We start from the raw sequence: 20,679 nt of genomic DNA, 5'->3' as shown, positions 1-20,679 counted from the left end.
AATTGATTAAAAAAACAACAACAAAAAAGTCTCCAATGGATGGCTGTGTGTCTTTTGTTGTCTTGTTCAACCAGTGGACGGAAGTTCAAACATTGCACATTGAAGGGCTACACAGAAAAACGAACGTTTTTGTAAACATTTAAATCATTTCGATAGTGTAAGGTAACGTCAAGCATTTGAAAAAACTTTTTTTTTTTTAAAGAAATGACCCACAAGTCCAAAAGTAATTGTAATTATGCCCACCCCCCCAAACAAAAGGCTTGAACTTTTTTTTTTTTTTTAAAGATTGACGAACTGAAACAATTACGTAGAAAATATCTCGTGACAAATTAGGGAAAAAAAAACTTTAAAATTGAAAATGAAAAAGTGATGTGTGTCAGCATTCGCCCTAAATTGATTGATCCATGAAATTTTGTCATCAGGTCGATCAGCACCGCGGTCAGCGAAGCGCAGTTGCTTTTGTTGCAGAGCTACAGCGCCTCTCAGCGGACGGAGGGCGTACTTCGCAGCACGTGCGCCTCTTTGTCGAGTGGGCGGCGGTCGACACTCGAGAGACGACGACGCATGTCAATTCCACGCGAAGCATGTATACCGTGGACCTGTTGGTGGAACCCGGACGTCAACATTTGAGACGTCTCAATGACGACACGCCCAGTCCTCCCCTGGAACGAAAGGCTCAGTGCCGTGACAGGTGCGCACGACGGCGTTTTATACACGACACACATGTCAGGAACAGCAAGCAGTAGTCACACTTTCACTAGTGAACGAATAAAGTACAAACGACCAATAAATTGTAAAAAGAAAAAATATACATATCATTGACGCCTGAATTGACATCTCATTCAAACCAGAAGACCTTGCACGGTATTATGTGGGAATTCAAAAGAAAGTGTATTACAAACAGCAATGATAAAACGAGGAATTATAATTCACTTAAAATGAATTCCATCCCCCACAATGTTGTCTTGTATGCTTATACTTGTAGGAAATGATAAACGTGAAACTAATTCAACCTGGTAAACTGAATCACTTTCTGCACTTACTTTTATTGTGAAATCTCGAACGGACGTTGTGTGTGGTTCACTGCAGGGCAGCTTGATGCTTTTCGACGTCGCTGCCGTGGAAACGACCAGTCGAGCGGCATTAGATCCTCCATCTCGCCATCCATCCATCCGTCCATTTGTTCCCCAAAACATGGCGGACGTCAAGTGAGAAGAGGAGCGGAGGGGAATCGTGTGAAAACCTACAAAAAAAAAAAAAAGGAAAAAAAAAAACCCCCAAACAAGCCGAAAGAGCGAGGAGGTGCCTGCAGGTAAGTCCCCAACGGGAACGTGCTCGTCACCCTGCACACACGCACGGACGCGCACACACACGAGAGGCCCCACTCGTACGAAGCCCCCGACAAAATCAGCCTCCTTGTTGCATATTCACACTGTTACCCGCTCCGTATGCGGCGTCGAAAAACCCTTAACCGCCCCCACCATCACACACACACACACACACACACACACGCACACACACACACACACACACACACACACAAACAAACGCTTAACACCCTCCAAGCGCGTGCTCGTTATAGGAATTGACATGCAAGGAGCTTCCTGAAAGCCACACGCAATGTGTACCCCGAGTGTGCTGCACGTAAGCTGCTTCAGATGTCTTTGAGCAAGGCATCTCTCTCTCTCTCTCTCTCTCTCTCTCTCTCTCTCTCTCTCTCTCTCTCCCCCCCACCCCCTCATACGTTCCAGTTGCCATGGTAACACTTGGATAGGTTCTTGTGCGTCTGTCTTGTCATGTTGCAGGCGGGCTCCACACTTTGTGTTCAACCTGCCGTCATTTACACCAGACACCTGTCCTCAAGTGTTGTGAAAGAATCCACCCCGCCCTCCCCCCACCCGATCTTTCCCCTCCACTTTAGCAGTCTGCAGAGAATTGCGGCAGAAACAGCGCGAATATCGCACAGGCACTCCCTGTTACCCCCTTGAAGCTCTGCGGAAGGGTTGAGAGTGACCCTCGAGCTTTTCACTGCTAAGCTTTTTTGGTCTCTAAACGAGAAATCTCGTGGCCTAGTTGAGCTTGTCCCTCACTCCTGCATTGACACCAGCCCCAGCAATAAACCCCATTTTGCCCCCTGTCAGACCCTCTTGGGCCTCACGAGCACACTGACGCCCTTCTGCCGGATGACTTGTTGCAGGCCCGCTGAGATTAACACATTTGATTGTGAGGGGTCGCGGGGGTAGGCGGGGGCGGCGCCGGCGCAGCACAATGGGGCCGCTTTAGCTGACCTGCTTACCGAGCGCACCCGGAGACAAACTAAACGTGACGTTCGTTCTTTTTGTCAGGCTCGATTGCAGTCGATTTTGCTTTGCGGCAATCAAAGACGTCTTCTCCACTTTTACCGGCGCGGATGTTGACTTGGGGTTGCGTCTGCGGGCGCTACAGGGCAAGAACTATTTCCGCCGGTCGGCAGACCGAGCGTGAAGAGCATTAGCATCGCTTGTTTGGAATCCTAGAACATTGCCACTGTGACACTTCATTGGTGCAAAAGCTTTGCTTTTCTATGCCACTTATTTAGCCCGAACCCTCTAGAAATGGAAGTGGGGGGCTGTGACCAGCCTGTGCCGCAGGGGCGAGCAGAGGGAGAACTCGAGCAGAAACTCCAAAGTAAGCCTCAAAGTCCCTTTTGACTATCGGGTCTAGGCGGAGCAGGTCCGTTGGCAGGCGATAGATGCGATTGAAGCGAAGTCACGGGAAAAGTGCGCCTCCCACGGCGCCACTCCGAGTGAAGTGACCAGGCTCGGCAAGGCACCACGGGAAGGTACCTGGTCTTTGTCCCCTCTGATGGTGTCGCGGTACACATGCCTGACTTTGGTGCAGCTGCGTGGGATCGATTCCCGCTCGGTGATGGTGTCGATATGTGCCCTGCCATTGACTGGCGAGCGGTTCGGGGTCAAGTTCGCCTTTTGCCCCAAGTTAGCCGGGATAGGCATTGGCACTCCCGTGACCCTTGTGAGGATAAGCTGCTTGCTTGGCTCAAACTACCTGAACCCAAACATTGAACTTTTTAATGATGAGTGTAAAAACATAGTGGCAGTTGCAAAAAAAGCCAACCTTCGGGTCCAGCCTCTGTTGACTGCTGCTTCCTTTTGGGCGCCCCCTCGAGGTCACGGGGCCCTCTGCATTCCTCTGGGGGCGCTGATCGGAATTTTTTTTTCTCCCCCCAACATGTTCAGCATGCCGCTGGTGAAGAGGACCATTGAGCCGAGGCACCTGTGCCGTGGGGCGCTGCCGCACGGCGTCACCAGCGAACTGGAGTGCGTCACCAACAGCACGCTCGCCGCCATCATCAAACAGCTGGGAGGCCTCAGTGAGCACAGCAACACACCTTTTTCTGTCTTTGCCTTTGGTTCTGCATCTTCACCTTCCTAAAGACATTCAGGCATAAATGTTCTGGAGGAGTTCAGCAAGTTACACACACACACACGCACACACTAAATGACACATTACAGCTGTTTTTGCGCGCGCGCGCGTGTGTGTGTATGCATGCAGGTCGCCACGCTGAGGACATTTTCGGGGAGCTGTTCAATGAAGCAAACAGTTTCTACCTAAGGATGAGCAGCTTGCAGGAGCGCGTCGACCAACTGGCGGTCAAAGTCACTCAGCTGGACTCCACGGTGGAGGAAGGTGGGTGTGCGTGCTGGTTTTCCGTGAGACACAGCGCGTATGTGTTCCATCTTTTCAACTGACTCCAAATTGAAAATTCTTCCGTTATTTTTGGCTGCTACTTAATAGATGGGTGTGTGGTGGGGTTGGGGAAATGGTGGCAAATCGACGTAGGTCTTTTATTTCAGTAAAAAAATTCTCTTTATTTGTCAGGTATGTCAAAAACATTGCAGGAATTCATCTCTCGCGCGACAGAAAGTACTTTGGAGACACAAAAAAAAACAAAAAAAAAAAAAACAAAACCTGGGCCTAAAAGTAAAAGGTCCATGCTGCATGAATGAAGAGACAAATGTTTATGGAGTGAGGATTATGCGCAAGCTAAATTCACGGGAGTATCTTCACATTTTTCGCCGTCCTTTTTAGACATTACGGCCCCGAAGAAGAAAGTTGGGTCTTTTAGCAAATGCTTCTGCAGCCAAAAGAAATTCCATTACCGTGGAAACGAAGCGCAAGATCATAAAAAGATCGAAGAAAGGACAGGCTAACGACGAACATCGGAAAAGAGCTCGGCTTCAGTCGGTCGACCGTGGTGACAAATATTAAAGACAAAGCCGTATTTGAGCGCAGGTGAATGCTTCTGTTCCTATGTCGGACACAGTGATGACAAAACAAAGTCCTTTGACACTTGTTGAGATGGAGAGGTGACTAATGTTCTGGATTGAGGACCAGATTCCTTCACCATAGCCAAGCACAGCCTCCCCTTCTTCTTCTCCATCCTTGTCTCAGCAGTAATGGGAAGTACAGCATCATGTTTTGTTTTTTTTATTTCAATGTATTTGTGTTTCTATATAAAATAATTCCGACCTTAATGGCAAATTCCGAGTCGCGATGAAATTCGAGTCACATTTCCAGCATAGGGACGGAACTCATTCGTAAGCCGAGGACTCCCCGTACTCTGTTGAACCGCTGGCTATTTATTGAATAGTTGTCTGTAATTGTATTTTGTTCAAAGCTGTATTGCAAATTATATTGGAAAAGGCTTGGACAGGTTGGCCTGAAATGGGGAGGCTGTCCGGAAGTTGTCCTGAAATTCCCAATCTGCGCATTTGCGTGCGCACGCACGCGCCTCGCCCTTTGAACGGAAAGGAAAATCTTTTGGTTTTTTTTTTTTTTTTTTGGGGGGGGGGGTGCTATAGCCCCTAAACCACCAGATGGTGCCAGAGTTCGGGTCATTACATATTTCTCTTGCCCAACCCTCCAGCAGGTGACGACATACACACATTTTATGCCACAAAAAATATGTTGGTGAGTAGGGATTGTTCTACAAGTTGTTTGGGTTCAACAAAACCATCCTTTTGTTACTAAAACGTTTGACTTCCCCAAAATATTTACAAAGTATTTGTGTGCAGATGTTGTGTCTCTATACCTGTGAAATTCCACTTTTCTGGTGTGAGCACTTCTGCGAATTCAATTATTATTTCAAATCCTTGACGTCAACTTTATGCCGTGTGTTTTTGACCGTGTGCGCGCAGAGGAGCATCTTCCCCAAATTCAAAAATTGTTTTAATTTCTGATTGGTGGGTTTGACTTGATCTCCGACAGGATGAGGGCCTGCGTGGCTTTTATTGTCTATGGAGGGCACACAAAAAACCCCAAACTATCTCTGGGTAGGTCTGATGCCATTTTGTGGGGTTGGAAGTAAAAACATGTGACTTACTTAACCTTTGACGTCAAAAAAAAAAAAAAAAAAAAAAAATATATATATATATATATATATACTGGATAGTTGTGTCGCCGTGTTAAATTTCTCCAGGCAAAGCATTGATATGCACGCACTTTCCTGAATGTCAATGTGAGACGCTTTGGGGTTCTTCCTCAGTGTCCCTCCAGGACATCAACATGAGGAAGGCCTTCAAGAGCAGTACCGTGCAAGACCAGCAGGTGGTGTCCAGGACGTCAGTGCCCAACCCGGTGGTGGAGATGTACCATCGCTGCGACAAGCCGCCTCCGCTCAACATCCTCAGCCCTTACAGGTCAGCACACAACCTGACCGGCGTGGTCATCCCACATTTGTGATATTTCTGCAAGTGAGCGGCCTTCACACCCCGCCATTTCTCTCCCTTCCCTTGGTTAGGGACGACAAGAAGGACGCGCTGAAGTTCTACACGGACTCGTCCTACTTCTTCAACCTGTGGAAGGAGAAGATGCTGCAGGCCACGGAGGACAAGCGCAAGGAAAAGAGGCGGCAGAAGGTGAGCGCAGGGCCCCTCCCGATTGTGTTGGGGCAGACGTGCGTGCCAACGTTGCGTTGGATGCTTTGCTTTGACAATTTCCTATTTTCCATTTTCCTTTTCTGCCGCCCGAGTTTGTGATACAGCAAAAGTCGGTCGGGCGTGGCCCTGTCTAATTTTCCTTCCTTGAAGGAGTGGGCGTCGTACAATTGAGCCCATCTCGGTTCTTACTGCACGTTTTTTTCCCAAATCCTGCCCGAGTTCTGCTGAGCTTTGTCCAGAATTTTATTTTGAATGCGTTTGCTCTTATGTCTGAGGCTGCATTCCATCTTTTGTGCAATTTGCAGTGTGACCCTTCCTTCCTTCCTTCCTTCCTTCCTTCCCTCTCTTCCTCTGTTTCCTATCTTGCCTCAGCTTCTTTCTAATTTCCTCTTCTTGGTCTAATGCAGCAGCTCTTCTCTCCCGTGTTTCTGTAGGGCTGTCCGGCCCATCCTGACAGGCCCCAATCCAGACAGGCCCCACCCAGGAGCCCCCTGTCCATCTCTGTAAGACAGCCCTGAGGCCTGATCTCTCCTCCACCCCATCCTCACCCTTCTCTCAATTTTCTCTCTCTCCCCCCTCTCCTTCTCCCACCCCATTTCTCCCTCCCTCCCTGCCTCCCTCCCTCCACTGAGGATGTACGCTCGAAGCACGCAGTCATTCACTCATGCTTGATTTGTTCTGTTAATTCACATTGTTAGTGTGCTTCAGTTTCTGTTAGTTTTTAGAATTGTGAGTGTGTGTGTGTAGCCTGATGACAGCACCCCCCCCTCCCCCCGCCACCCCCAGAATTAAGTGTAGCGCACACGATCAAGCGGTTGCGTTGTTTGTCTCCCAGGAGCAGCAGAGGCAGGTAGACGACCCAGGCCGAGAAGTGAAGAAGGTCAGTGAGAGTACCTCGCTCCAACCCCCCGACACTTGTGTTGGGAGGTGGTGTCACCGTGATGAGCGTCATCTCTCTCTCTCTCTCTCTCTCTCTCTCTCTCTCTCTCTCTCTCTCTCTCTCTCTCTCTCTCTCTCTCTCTCTCTCTCTTCCTGTCTCCCTCTCCAAGGTGCGTAAGGCTCGTAACCGCCGCCAGGAATGGAACGTGCTGGCCTATGACAAGGAGTTCCGACCAGATGCCAGGCTCACACCTTCGCCTTACCACGGCATGTCTCCAGAGGGCTCCTTGTCCCCCGACAGCAGGTATTCCGCCTGGTCGCAACGCCGGCCAAAAGAGATTACAGTTCAGGACCCGTAGCGGGGTCGCGTCTGTCTCCTTCAGGTCCGTGGCATCAGACTCTTACCCCGCCAGTCCCAATCACGCCTCGAGCCAGGCGTCCGCTTCGAACCACCACGCCAGGGATCACACGGGCGCAACGGCCCAGACCCAGTCGCTGGATCGGGGGCTCAGGCCCGCCAACCAGGCCGCTGGAGGAGGAGGGGCGGTCGCCGCCGGGCGCCACGTCGCCTCCCTGGGCAGGACCCCGTCGGCTCAGGCCGGCGGGGATCTGACCGTCAACGGGCCCAGGCAGCCGCCGCTCAAAGATTACCGGGCCGGCCACGGGTACGTCCGTCCTCCCGTTGCTCGTGCGAAGCCGGTCTTGTGCCAAACATCTGACCCAATCCATTTGTGCCCGCCAAACGGCAGCAGCCAACCCGCCACCATCCCGGAGTACTACATCCCGCCTGCGCCTCCCCCTCCGCCCCCGACCATCCCCTCTGCCCAGACCGCCTTCGATCACGCCCCGGCCCCGGCCTCCGGCGCTGCCTCGGCCGTGCCCTCCGTCTCCTCTGCCCTCTCCCGTCCGTACTCCCCCTCCCCTCCTCCGCCCCCCGTCAACTACGTGCCCTCTCCCGCCCACCCGCCTTCAGGGGTGCCGCCGGCCGCCCCGCCTCCGCCTCCGCTCGGAGGTCCCGGGAAGGATGCCGCGCCCCCCGCCCGGAAGGCCACTGTGTTGGGGATGATCCCCATGAGTGACGCCCGGTCTGACCTGCTGGCTGCCATACGTAGAGGTGCGCTTACGTCGGCGATGTCCTTTTTCTCCTGCTTTCCTTCACAGCGCTCTAACGTGGCATAAAGCTTTCTGCGTCACTTCACGTTGTTGGATTGAGCGATAGCAGCAGCATAATATGAAAGAAAAGTAAGGTTCAGGATTAGAGTAGAGGAGATTTGGGGGGGAAAAAAAAACCAAAAATGCATGTAAGATCTGCTCAAACTGAAGACCGATAGCAATTTGGGTTCAATTTATCTGGCAAAATGAAACGAGTGTTCAGACGAGGTTCTTGATGTGGCCTGGACTTTGCCGGTTTGATGGTTCTTCTTCTTTTCCTGCAGGCATCCAGTTGAGGAAGGTGCAGGAGCAGCGGGAGCAGGAGGCCAAGCGCGAGCCGGTCGGCAACGACGTGGCCACCATCTTGTCTCGACGCATCGCGGTGGAGTACAGCGAGTCCGACGACGACTCTGAGCTGGATGAGAATGAGTGGTCCGACTAAAAAAAAAAAAAAAAAAAAAATCTGCTGCGCTTCGGTGAAGCGCTGCACGCATTGCTGACCGATTTTCACATTTACATCCACTACCGTTAAAAAGATTGGGGTGAATTTTTTTTTTGGGGGGGGGGGGGGGAAGTAGTGCTTGTCTTTGGAAGAAGCTATTAAATCATGAAAATAGTCTAGATCATTTTTTTTAGTGGTTTTCGAAACCAAATCCAGACATCTCTTGTCCCTCCAAACCTGAATAGGGATGTCGACACTCAATCTTGTGGTTTCAAGAAACTTTTTGGGTTCCCCCTAACTTTTCAACAGTAGTGTATGATGATATTCTTTTTGAACACACCTCAAAATAGAAAGGTTGGGTTCCCACTTACGCCTTTTTCCACCCCAAAAAATGGGGAAATAATTGTTGCTCTTCCATGCGCTTTCTGAATGACGGAAAACATTTCAGGTGGCGGCGTATCTGCCAAGTGCTCCTTCTGAAAACTGGTTTGGAGAAGAAACTGTGAACCCGCATGATCACTTTCAACTTGGGCCCAGTTGACACGCAAGGACAATCGGCCCGTTTTTGCCCCTTATGACCAAGCACGTCAAATGCCAGACAATCCTAAGTCTTCAAAAAGGTTGTCCTTCAGACTGACGTGTGCTTCGTCCCGATTTTACGATCCCAAACAGGTCTGAGTTGACCATCTAAAATCACAAACGTGCTCAATATTTATGAGCAAAAGTCTTCTTCACGTTTGTGGGGTAGAGGCGACTTACATTAACCTGAGCGAGGAACAAAATACAGCCAATCAAGAAGCGCGTTGACGCAACAAAAAGAAACCACCTGAAATGGAAAAAGAAGCACCTGATGTTTCTTTTGTATGAACGTGGGTTCCCCAAAGCCCAAGAAGTTATGTATTTCCCAAAGCAAGTTGCTTTTTGAGGACATCGTCCTTTGACGAGGCTCCCGGCTCTCCTATCCTGAAGGAATGTTCAGGAAACATTCAAGCGTTTCCTCCTCTTGAGTTTTGTGGGAGTGGGTGTGATCAAAATTTAGATGTCGGCGCTGGAAAAGATTGATTTTTGTGTGCGTGGTGTGCTGCGTTATTATTGGAGCAAACTGCACACAATCTGACCAAATCTCTTCACACTCAGACCCCCTCCCCCCCCCCCCCCCCCCCACGCTCTGTCCCTCATTTCGCATTTGAAAAGTCCTCATCTCGTGTACCCAGCCTACCTTTTGACCATCAATTGCATTATGTCGGTCACGTGCTTCTAGTTGACGGAACAAAGCCGCAAATCACTCTGCGCTATTTAGCAGATGCGAGTTAACTGGCGCCAATTAGCAGGAGCCCATTAAATGGCGCTACTTGCCACTTGGATGCCATCAGTTTGGACTCCTCTTTACTTCCGACACACCTAACCATGGAAGTTTATTTCTGTTGAAATGAGAGAAATTGTCACTTTGATGAAACTTGAATAATTGTGCAGTGGCTCTGTTGCAAGATATTTCATCTTTTTTTTCGTTGTCGCAAAAACAAGGTCAATCGGGAAGAGACCAGTTGTGTTCATGAGACCGAAGGCCCAAACTACCATGGACGCAGCATCTTTGGAAGTAAAAGTTGTGGGTGATGTTGCATTGAAACGAAAAAGCGGCAAAGTGTCCCGGTGCCCTCGTCAGGGGCAATCTGGCAAACTGTGTCATCATCCTCCCACTCTCTGAATCGCTCACTTCGAAAGTTAGCGCAGGCCAATGTCAAGTGAGTCAATTTTTAGTCTTTATTTATTTATCAATCTATTTATTTATTTAGCTATGGATGTATGCTGTGCGTATTCCCATTTTGAAACTTGGCCCTAACGCTAATCCGGAGACAAAGGGTGCAGAAGCTTTGCGTCTACACTGCAAATACATGTGCAATAATAGTGAACAGCGTTATCACTTAGCTTGGGCTTGAATATTTTGTTGAAATGCACTGCTGTGAGTCATTTGTTCATAATTACTCACGTAATTTTTTTCAAGACTTCTTTCTTTTTTTTCTCTTTTTTTTTTAAAGGCCAATACCTAAGTGAAACGCCCTTTTTAAAACAGTCAGATTAATTTGATTGATTGGACTGTTGAGTGCCACTGATGGAGTGGGTTGGGATTGTCACATTGCCAAGAAAAAGCTTCCCGGGCTCACATTGCCTCGGAATTTCAAGTTTTGTGCTTGCCGCTGCACTTCCGCGGGAAGCCAGCGAGCATCTTGGGTTGGCTTGGTAGATGCTACACAGTCGTATTCTTCTTATTAATTCAAAGAAATGTGCTATAAGCAAGTATGCATGCAACTATAGACAATAAATGCTCAAGTTGATGTCTTCATTCTGTGCATTGTTTTTATGACTCAATTCTTCTAAAATTGTTTGGGGGGGGGGGGGGAGTGCAAAACTAGTCAAGGCCGCTCATAATTGTTGAAGTATTTGGAAATGCAGGATGCTGTCTTGATGACGGATGTTTGGATGGATTGTAAACAAACATTGTTGATGAGCTAACAACTCGTGTGCTGAATATCAAAGCCATCATTCATCTTTCCCATGTTGGTCACTCACTCCTGATCGGGGGCACCAGAAAACAGCCCCGAACACACAATGGCCGGCGCTCATTGCAGTCCTGAGCTTTTTTAAGAGGTAACAAATTGAGAGTTCCATGCAAGCACTTTTTAAAATGTATTGATTTTTTTTTTTTTTTTTTTTTTTTCCCCCCCCCTAGGCCGAGTGACGCTGACTTGCGTGCATGGCTGCCTGCTTGCCCGTTAAAGGGCTCTGACGGTGATCCTGGAGAAAGAAAAGAAAGGACGACTCTCAAGTTCTCCCCCAGAAATGCTCCGATGAGCCGCTCTGTTGAGGCATTCTGTGAAATGTAGTGCAACACATGCTTTTTTTTTTTTGACCTATGCTTGTACAATCCACGTTTATGTGTGTGCATCATGGTCAGATGTTAATGAGGTTTGCTCTCGTGTAGGCTGATTTGACGCATCCTGCAGCAGATGCGGTGGCAGCATGAAGGAGGCTTGACAAAAGAGACGGGGGTGGGCGAGGTGGGGGCTTTTTTATTTTATCTATTTATTTATTTTTTTTTTTTGCTGCTGCCTTCGTGATGTAAACTGGCCATGGCCTGTGACCACACGGTAGCGCTCTTCCCCACCGTTTGCCTGCCACGTGCGTTAACCCTTTCACCTGCGATGTGAACGTGTGCATCCTCCTGGGAGGGAGACTCTTTCCCCTCGTTTTGCAGCAGTAATTTTGCAATCATCGGGATTTTTTTTCTAGAAATGCCACACCAGGAAGCTGTGACATCTCTGACGAAGGCTCACCCGAAACTATCCGGCAGGTAAGAGAATTTCTTTATACACACCTGAATTCATTTGCCTGAACACAAGAAGTACAAAAGTTATCATTTAAAAAAAAAAAACAACAAAAAAAAACTTACTTACTCAGCATCTTGATGTATTTTTATTTGCTTTTTCTTCCCGTTTCCATTTGGACTATTCCAGCCAATTTCTTTTTCTCGATATATACAATCATAAAAATAAACATTTCATTTGAAGGTTCTGCATTCGACATACAAGTGCAACAAGTGTTCCTTTTATAAAGTGCCTTTTTTTCATCTTGATACTGGTAAAATGGTAACAGTATCTCACAGACGCACATACCAAACACGGATAACATAAAATAATATTCATCAATGAAGGCTGTACTCGGTCCAAATATTAGCTCTGTCATGTTTTTTCTTGTTTGCTGCATCTGCACATCCTGAAATGCAGGTTCAAGACCTAAGGTGAGTCGGACTGGCTCAGCGACTTTTTGGGCTGGTGTCCTGAAGCTCAATGTTTTGAAACCCTCATGTAGATGCTGGCCACTTTAGGGGTACCCCCAAAAGGGAACACAATGACATGCTGTGAAACCAACTCATCAGAGGAGCTCAAGGAGGAAGCAATGTTGAAGGAATGAGTGTCGCTGATTTGCTTTCAGGAAACGTATTTTTAGAGCCAGTCTGACCGACGTGGATCCTGCAGGCATGAGAAGATGCCTTCAGCGCATCCTATTAGGTTTGAGTGTGATGAGGGAGGGAGGAGGTCATTCAAACGACCAGCCGCTCCTCTTGCTTTCAGATGTGACAAAGGTGTTTGACGCACAGGAAGACCGCTGACCCTGTACGCACATGATGTGCAGAAGTGATAGCTCGGCTTCGGACTTGTCTGCTCAGCCATCGAGTGCTTGTGGTCTTGACGTCCACATACAAAGCAAAAGAAGACGCTAGCAAGGTGGAAAATATGGCACGTTTTTTATATATTTGTCCCACAAACAAAAAGTAATAAGTGAGGCGTGAGTAGAAAGAACAGCAGCCACCGTGTCCCCAAAGTCGTGTCCTGATCAAACGTTACAAAAATAGACATTTTCTGTACAGCATTGCACGATAAGTAAACAAGTTGGCTTCCTGTGCCAGTGGAGTTGACTGAGGACAGCTTCCTGTGTGTCTCGGCTAGACGACTGGATCGACGGTTACAGTGAGTTCACGGCCGGCTTTGGTGCGGAATGCTCGTTAGCTCTCATTTAAGGGACTGTGTTTGAGGCTAACCCTAACCTGGATTTGGACTAGAAATACTAATGAATGTGTTGAGTGGATGGCCAAGCTCAAGTCTCATTGCTGATGCTCATGGCCAGTTTGCCTCTCTGAAATAAAGACATGAGGAAAGCAAAGCATTGGAGCATTTGTCTAATGCACTGACTCCAAAAGAGAGAATGCTGCCGCCACACGAGCTTGACTCACAGTGGCAGCAGCGTGTCAACTGCGAAGTTTGCTTTCTTTTGATTTTTCTCACGTTGTTGAGCCCCGCCAGCTCCATTTGTGTTTCCGTTTCCACGGAAAGTAGAGGATTGCACCATGGTCTGCAGTGTGCAACCGTATTTATATCAAATCTAGTGCTTTGTAAGTTTCACCAAGCTCCCTCTCTGTCTGTCATGGATTGATTATTGCAAATGGTGCACAAAGGCCAAAAGAGAGAGCCAAAAGAAGACTCCCAAAATGTGTGCATGTTGAATACCTTCTCCCCTTGGAGTTCATTTGGGACAGGAGGTTCCTTGTCATTCAGGAGGTTCCTTGTCATCTCTCAAACAATCTGTGCTGTTCACTTTTGGTTTTGTATTCACCAAGCATTTTCCCAAAGCCGAAGACAATCATCTCCAGGTCATCGACCTCTTCCTTCCTAGTTTTGCACACATCCTAACCCGTCACTTTTGACCACTTGCATGCCCTCTCTCCGCAAAACACACAAATCTTTAGCGCTCTTAGAGAATCCTTGGAGTCAATCAAGTGTATGTGTGGGACAGAAGCAGAAGCACTTCGTTTGACCTTTGACAGAAGAACCTTTGATGCAAACTCGAGACATTCTGAAGGAGAAGAGCCGTGAGCTCTCCTTGGTGCTGAATCCCATCACACTGCCTGCGTGCAAGTCAGACGAATGCTCTCCCCTCTCTCTGTCTGTCCTTATTTCCCTCTGGATAAATGCTGGTTTTGCTCTTGTTCCATTTGCTGGACAGGTTCGGATGTCCTTAAAGGAAGATGGAAATGAATAGAACAATGAAATGATACCGTGCTTGAAGCCTCATCCACACAGGCACAGTTGCCTGACAGAAGAAAAAAAAAAAAAAAATCCTTCCTCCCTGGATTCCTCTCATTTCCCTACCCCCTAACCTTCAAAGAGATGCATCAACCGAGACGCACGCGCTCCCCCGAGGGCCTCGAGTCAGACTTCCCGCAGTGGGATCCCGCCTCCTGGCAAACACCTTCTGCGGACGCAACCTCTCTGCTACACGTCACTGGAGGCCCGCGGTCTGAGCGAGAGGTTGGTTGGCACGCAGCCACAGCAGGCTATCCACAGCGATTTCTGGATGTCTGGATTTCGGAATGCGTAAATGACGGGGTTGATGACAGAGCTGCAGGTGGCGGGCAGCACTGTCGCGTAAGTGTAGACTCCCGGATAGCTGGAGTCCGCCACGATGGAGTACATGGCGAACGGCAACCAGCACGCCCCAAAGGCACACAGGATGGCCGACAGCGTGGAGACGCCCTTAGTGGTGGAGATGGCCATGAACTGGTGTTGCACGGCGATCTGCTGCGCGTGGCGGAAGGCGATCTTGCAGATCTGCAGGTAGAGCTGCATCATGAGGGCGAAGACCAGTAGAAAGGCGACAGCGAGTGCCACTGCGTTGCTTTTAGTGACCGGTCTACAGATGCTGCACGCCGACTCGTCTTGCAGACAGTTCCAGCCCAGCGCCGGCAGCAGGCCCAGTGTCACGCACGACAGCCAGATGAAGAGCACCATCACATAGGTGAACATTAGCGTCCGCTCGGTATGGTAGGTCAGTGCGTTGTAGAGCGACAGATACCGGTCCACCGTGATGGCCAGGATGTTGAGGATTGATGCCGAGAAGGCCGAGACCAGCATTCCGGCCGACAGGAGGCTCACGGGCTCCGGCGAGCCGGCCGCCAGGTACGTGAAGACGAAGTTCAAGACGAGGCCTAGGCCGGCCAGCAGGTCCGCCGCCGCCAGTGAGCCAATCAGTACGAACATGGGAGCCCTCAGCGTCGGTGTGTAGAAAAGAACTGCGATGACCAACGCATTCTCGCAGGAAATGAGCGTCCCCGTCACACACAGCGCCACATCCCACGGGCTCACCTCCGGCGCATCCGGCTGAAGCTCGGGGGTCAATCTCACCGCCGGCTCCCAGGAAGAGTTGGACGGCTCCTCCGAAAGGCCCCACGAGGACGACTGCGACGAGGATGTGGATGCGTCCACGTAGTCCACGGATGAGGAGTTGAGGCCGCTCATGGATGCTGCCGCCGCCGCCAGCAACAGGATCATGGCTGAAGGAGGAAGTCGAAAGGAAGGAGAAAAGCTTTGTGAAGCTGATGCCAAAAGCCAAAAGTGGGTTTGTGGAAAAATGCAATGGAGGAGCCAGAGAGGCTGACACCCAATCAGTCTCATCCCTGTCCCTTTTCCTCTTCATGTGTTCACCCATTCACTCAAATCAGCACGCACAAGTCATTCTTCCGCTTGAACACGTACGACAAATCGGCATACCGACAAAGGCATCCGTCTGACGACTTGTGTTCCTTGTATTGAGGAGAACGTCCCAGGCAGGCATCATCAACAAACTCTATTTTTAGAGCACCTCTAAAATTGGTGCATGCCGTCCTGGAACAGGCGGGTTGCTCGAGCTGTACGTGTGTGCAATCCTTCTAAATCATCATCTTATGATATACGATGATGCAGTGTGGAAGTTAGAAAAAAAAAAAAATCTAGGTCATTTTAAGCTCAGCGAGCCAAAAACTGTCCGGCAAACCCGAACCCATTCACAAGAAAAGGGGGGGAAAAAAGCGGCTCCTCCCCCTCTTCTGTCTGATTCTTGGAAGGTCACTACCACCGACAAAGACCTCCCCCCCACCACCACATCACATCCAACCCTCCACCCACACTTCAGCTGCGGGGTACACAGCACTGCAGTAAAAGAGAGGGGGAAAAAAAAATTGCCTTCCAGACTTGTCACCTCCAGCAAAGCAAAGTACACGCAGCAGCAGTAACAGCATGCATAATAAGAATATGTACATTATAAGAGCAGTCGTCACCTTCCATTCATCTGCAGCAGTGCATGAGCGGAAGAGGCGGGAGTTGGGGTGTGTGGGATCGAGATGGGAGTGCACGTCACAGTGAAGAGGGGGGGGAAAAAAAAAAAAAAAAAAAGGAAGATTACCAGCTCAGTCGTCTTGTTGTTGTCCCCAGCAGGAAAGCAGGGTTAAGGTTAGCTTTCTTTCTCCTCCTCCTCCTCCTCCTCCTCCTCCTCTTCTTCCTTTTTCTTCTGCACCCTCTATTTGTCTAGGCAGTTAGCATGGCACGCCCGGGCGCTTGGCTGGCATGGTTAGTAGGCTGCCGTCTTCACGCCGCATGCACATCCTCCCTCCTCCACACTCATGACGTCAACAGTCTCTTCGGCACTCTCCTCCAGCGTCATCGTGAATCACGCCAGGCGGGGCGGAAACCAACCAGTGAGGGAGCTCGCACGCCGCCTCGTGGGCCTCATTTATCAGTAACCCTATTATCGTCAATATGTGTGTTTGTGTCCATATATATCCATTCATCCATTATCCGAGCTGCTTATCCTCACAAGGCTCGTGGGAGTGCTGGAGCCGTCCCAGCTATCTTCGGGCAGGAGGCGGGGTACACCCTAAACTGCTTGACGGCCAATGGTAGGGCACACAGAAACAACCATTTGCACTCACATCGATACTTAATGGGCAATTGAGCGTCTTCGTTTAACCCGCCGTACATGTTTTTGGGATGTGGGAGCGTACCGGAGTGCCCAGAGAAACCCCACCCAGGTAGACACGGAAACTCTTCACAAGCGGGGCCGGGATGTGTACCCTGGACTTCAGAACTGCGAGGCAGATGTTCTCACCGGCCGTCCGCTGCCCTCCCACCCCGTCTCTCTCCGTCTCGTGTGTATACAGTGCCGTGAAATTGAAATGTATTTTTGTTTGTTATCACACAAAGAGGTTTCAAAAATTAATATCATTCAGAGACAACCCAAGGAAATATAAAGTGCAGTTTTCAAATGACAATTCAATTTATTAAGGCACAAAATCAATTCCAATGTTTCAACTGCCCTGTGAGAAAAAGTAATTGCCCCCTGAACCTTTAAACAGGTCGTGTCACTCTTGGCAGCAATATCTAAAACCAAGCGTTTGCGATAATCGGCGACGAGTCTTTCACATCGTCCTTGCAGAATTGCTTCAACTCCGCCACCTTGGAGGTTTTTCTTGCGTGAACTGCCCGTTTAAGGTCACACCACAGCATCTCACTTGGATTTCAATCCAAATTTTGAATTGCCCAATCCAAATGCTTCATTTTGTGTGTGTTTTCTTTCTTTTTGGTGTTGTTTTTTTTTTTTTTTTTTTTTTTTTTTTTGGGAGACATTCAGAGGTGGACATGCTCGTGTGTTTCGAATGGTTGTCCTGCTGCGCGTTCCAAGAGCACTTGCGTTTGAGAGCACCAACTGATGGCCGGACAGTCCCCTTCAGGATTATCTGGTACGCAGCAGAATTCATTGTTCCGTCAATCACGGCAAATTGTCTTGATGTTGAGGCAGCAAAGCAGCCCCAGACCATCACACTGCCACCACCATGCTTCACTGATGGCATAATGTTCCTTTTTTTTTTGATCAAATGCTGTGTCCATTTTTACGCCAGATGTAACCACTAGCCAAGATTTCCACCTCCACCTACCTCTCTGCGCCTGTCAACACAAGCTCTCACAAGGCTCTTCTCCACAAAGGCAACCAATCAGAGTAAAGGTTAGGATCTTATCCAAATATGGATAAAGCGGATAGAAAACTGGGTTTAAACAGAAATGGCCGTCAGTGGGTCCTTCTCTCGCCTCTACTTGTGTGACAAATGCAAGGTGTTTTATGAAATAAAATTGACACTTTGATTGTAAAGCCATGTTTCAGAATCACTATGGAGGACTAAATAGCGGAAATAGGGAGACCTTGACATTTTGGAGAAGTCCGTGTGAATGGAGATAGTTTTGACAGTTTGCTGTTTTTTTTTTTTTTAATGCATCTAGCCTCTGTTGTTGTACTTGAAGGGTCACTGATTTGAAGACTTCTCAGCGTGACACTTTCTATGAATAGGGTTCTTGGGTGTGTGACCTGAATGACAGAACACTTGAGAGCAGCCACTTGTGAGGGCTTAACCAGTCTCGTGGAAATGAGCCACCGTTCGCACCACCCGGCAAAGAAAAATTGAGACATTCAAATTTTCCACATGACCTAACACTTCATGTGGTGGAAGAGGAGAAAGGAAGAGTGTTGTGCGGGTTCACCGGAAGACCTGAGGCAGGTTATTGAGGGATCAGAGGAGCTCCAGGGAGACTAGACCACTACACCCACGGTGATCAGAGAAACAGGCAGGAGTGTACTGTGTGTATTTTCTCCCAAGAAAAGGAGGAAAGGAGATTTGGTGGTGAACCTTCAAAGTACAAGCAATCATACAAGGAAAGAGAATGGTGAAGAAGAAGAAGAAGAAGAAGTGACACTGAAAGGACTACATGGAGGCACGATGGAGGGTGAAAGTAGATATGGCCAAACGAGGCCTAAAAAGGAGGCAAAGTCCTCTGCAGGTCAGCCGGATAGGCATGGGAAGGACGTCCTAGAAGTTAGGGTGAGTCATGATTGCGATTGGAAATGTTATCCTCAAAAATGTTTGTGTTTTGGGGGCGGCACAGTGAACAACGGGTTAGCACGCCCGTTTCACATTTCTGAGGACCGGGGGTTCAAAATCCCGGCCCTGTCTCTGTGGAGCTTGCATGTTCTCTCCGTACCTGTGTGCCTTTCCCCCGAGTAACTCTGGTTTCCTCCCACATCCCGAAAAGCATGCATTAATTGTAGCCCCTATATTGCTCAAAGGTGTAAAAGTGAGTGCGACTGGCTGTTTCGCTGTGCCCTCTCATTGTTTGGTGACCAGTTCAGGGTGTACCCTGTCTTTCGCCTGAAAATAGGTGGGATAGGCACGAGTATGCCTGTGACATGACCACAGGTAAGATAAGTGGAACAGAAGGTCGATGATCTTTTTTTTCTTTTTTTTTTCTTCCCTACATCCCTCGTGAGCGCCTTTGGATCATTCTGATGTTGTCAACTGGTTGGGTACTCCCGGAGTCGTGGAAGACCACCGTATCCCAACAATGGTACCACATCAGCGAGGAAGTGTCCCAGTTCTGGGTTGCGATCATCACCGTTCATGTGGAAGGAGCTGGTCGGCCCTATTTTTGCCTCCTTCAAGGTGTGAAAATGACCTCTGAAGAGTAGGTGGAATGTCTGACTAACCACTTTCTTCCACGATAGCAAATGTACCATGCAATGAAAGGAATCCCTGCACATATTATCTAAGAGCAAAATTACTGGCCGTCGCACAGGCTGTCATTTGGTCCAGGACCGACTCTGCCCGTGTGACTGCACTGACAAAGTCAGCGGTCATTTTCTGTGTCTGCAAGACATGACGAGACCGGCGGTTGTTGCCATGGAGGCCATTCTAGTTGCTAGTCTAGAAGAAGAGATCAAAAGCTTCTGCTTTGTCATCTACTCTGTATACCTGTTGTCTGACACTTTCTCACGTTGAATGTGGAAGTGCTATAAGCTACACATCGCACCAGTCGTTGCTGGTCCATTGTTTGGAATCTTCCAGAAGCCTCGTTGTGTTCAAGTTGCTTCCGAACACAGCGGCTGTGCCATTGTCTGTAGAAGGCCGCCGTGCTCAATCTGCCTCCCGCCCGCCATCTCGTGTTGTCATAGTAACCAATATGCTGACCAGTCCAATACACGTTGGCGTCTTCTTTTTTTTTTTTTTTTTTTCTTCCCCACTCTGCGTGTCGTATTGACGTGTCCTCGTGAATTCCATCAAGTGCTGACACGCAGCCCAGCCCATCAACATGGCCGCCAGGAGTGAGGAGTTATGTGACCCAAGAACGGGCCGGGATGGGTCTTCCTTCCCTCTTTGTTTTCAGCACTTCCACGGGTTCAGCACAGTGTGACCATGAAGGTCCAAAGCAGGAGCCACCTCAGTGAGGTCCCCGTCCACCCAAACAGCTGGAGTCAGTCTCGCCGATGCAAAGGAAAAGTATGTCTCCCCTTTAGAAGGGTTGCTTCCGGTTGGTGGAAGGCATCACTAGGTGGCAACACAGCAGCACACATCAGGCCCACAAGCAAATTCTGCGTCACCTCGACGCTAATCGGCGGATCCCTAAGCCTTTGTTCCCCCTTGTCCATTGATAACCTTTCAAAATATATATGTGTGGATCCAATCAACGAAGAGTGTGTTCCAAAAACTAAAATCCACGCGTATCTCTGCATTTACACCAGATGGTCTCCTTGTTTAATGTGGGTGTGTTGTGGTCAATGGTTACAGAAACACAGCAAGGATGATGCAGGACACCTCCATTTCAAATTCATGTAATAAAGGAAGCAGAAAGTGTGACAATGTCTTCTAATGAGCCGTTAGAATAATGAAATGATAGTTTGCAATGTCAAGAAGTGTAAAGGCCGCTTGTTTTTATTCATCGGCACGGTGTCGAGTCAGAGAAATGCCGCTGCAGAAATGGATGGCATGTGTTTGGAACTGAGGGGAAAAAAGAGGAATACAAGGATGCGCAATGGTACACGTGCACGCGGATAATGACGGCGATTTCGCTCTTATCT

The 20,679-nt window shown here is 48.9% G+C and overlaps 2 protein-coding genes across 3 annotated transcripts; one reads left to right on the top strand and one right to left on the bottom strand.

Moving 5' to 3' along the window:
- Nucleotides 1-555: 555 nt before the first annotated feature.
- zgc:109889 (uncharacterized protein LOC553542 homolog) lies at nt 556-10,154 on the top strand. 2 transcript variants are annotated; one of them, XM_061808159.1, is made up of 11 exons: nt 556-691; nt 1,090-1,312; nt 3,237-3,370; nt 3,553-3,687; nt 5,546-5,699; nt 5,801-5,918; nt 6,775-6,819; nt 6,989-7,122; nt 7,202-7,483; nt 7,568-7,932; nt 8,255-10,154. In XM_061808159.1, exons 1-11 carry the CDS (start codon nt 640-642, stop codon nt 8,410-8,412), a joined length of 1,800 nt encoding a protein of 599 aa, XP_061664143.1. In that variant the 5' UTR covers nt 556-639; the 3' UTR covers nt 8,413-10,154. The 2 variants fall into 2 exon arrangements, with proteins under 2 accessions (XP_061664143.1, XP_061664144.1); XM_061808160.1 differs by lacking the exon at nt 556-691 and adding an exon at nt 964-1,016.
- Nucleotides 10,155-14,240: 4,086 nt separating this feature from the next.
- Nucleotides 14,241-15,579, bottom strand: gpr185b (G protein-coupled receptor 185 b). The gene is made up of 2 exons (XM_061809247.1): nt 15,516-15,579; nt 14,241-15,298 (listed from the first exon to the last, which is right to left on the bottom strand). The coding sequence occupies exons 1-2, from the start codon at nt 15,577-15,579 to the stop codon at nt 14,241-14,243; spliced, it is 1,122 nt and encodes a 373-aa protein (XP_061665231.1).
- Between the last annotated feature and the right edge of the window lie 5,100 nt (nt 15,580-20,679).

This window comes from Syngnathoides biaculeatus, chromosome 21, assembly GCF_019802595.1.
Source record: "Syngnathoides biaculeatus isolate LvHL_M chromosome 21, ASM1980259v1, whole genome shotgun sequence".
Lineage (NCBI taxonomy): Eukaryota > Metazoa > Chordata > Actinopteri > Syngnathiformes > Syngnathidae > Syngnathoides > Syngnathoides biaculeatus.
This window is presented reverse-complemented; position numbering and strand designations above follow the sequence as displayed.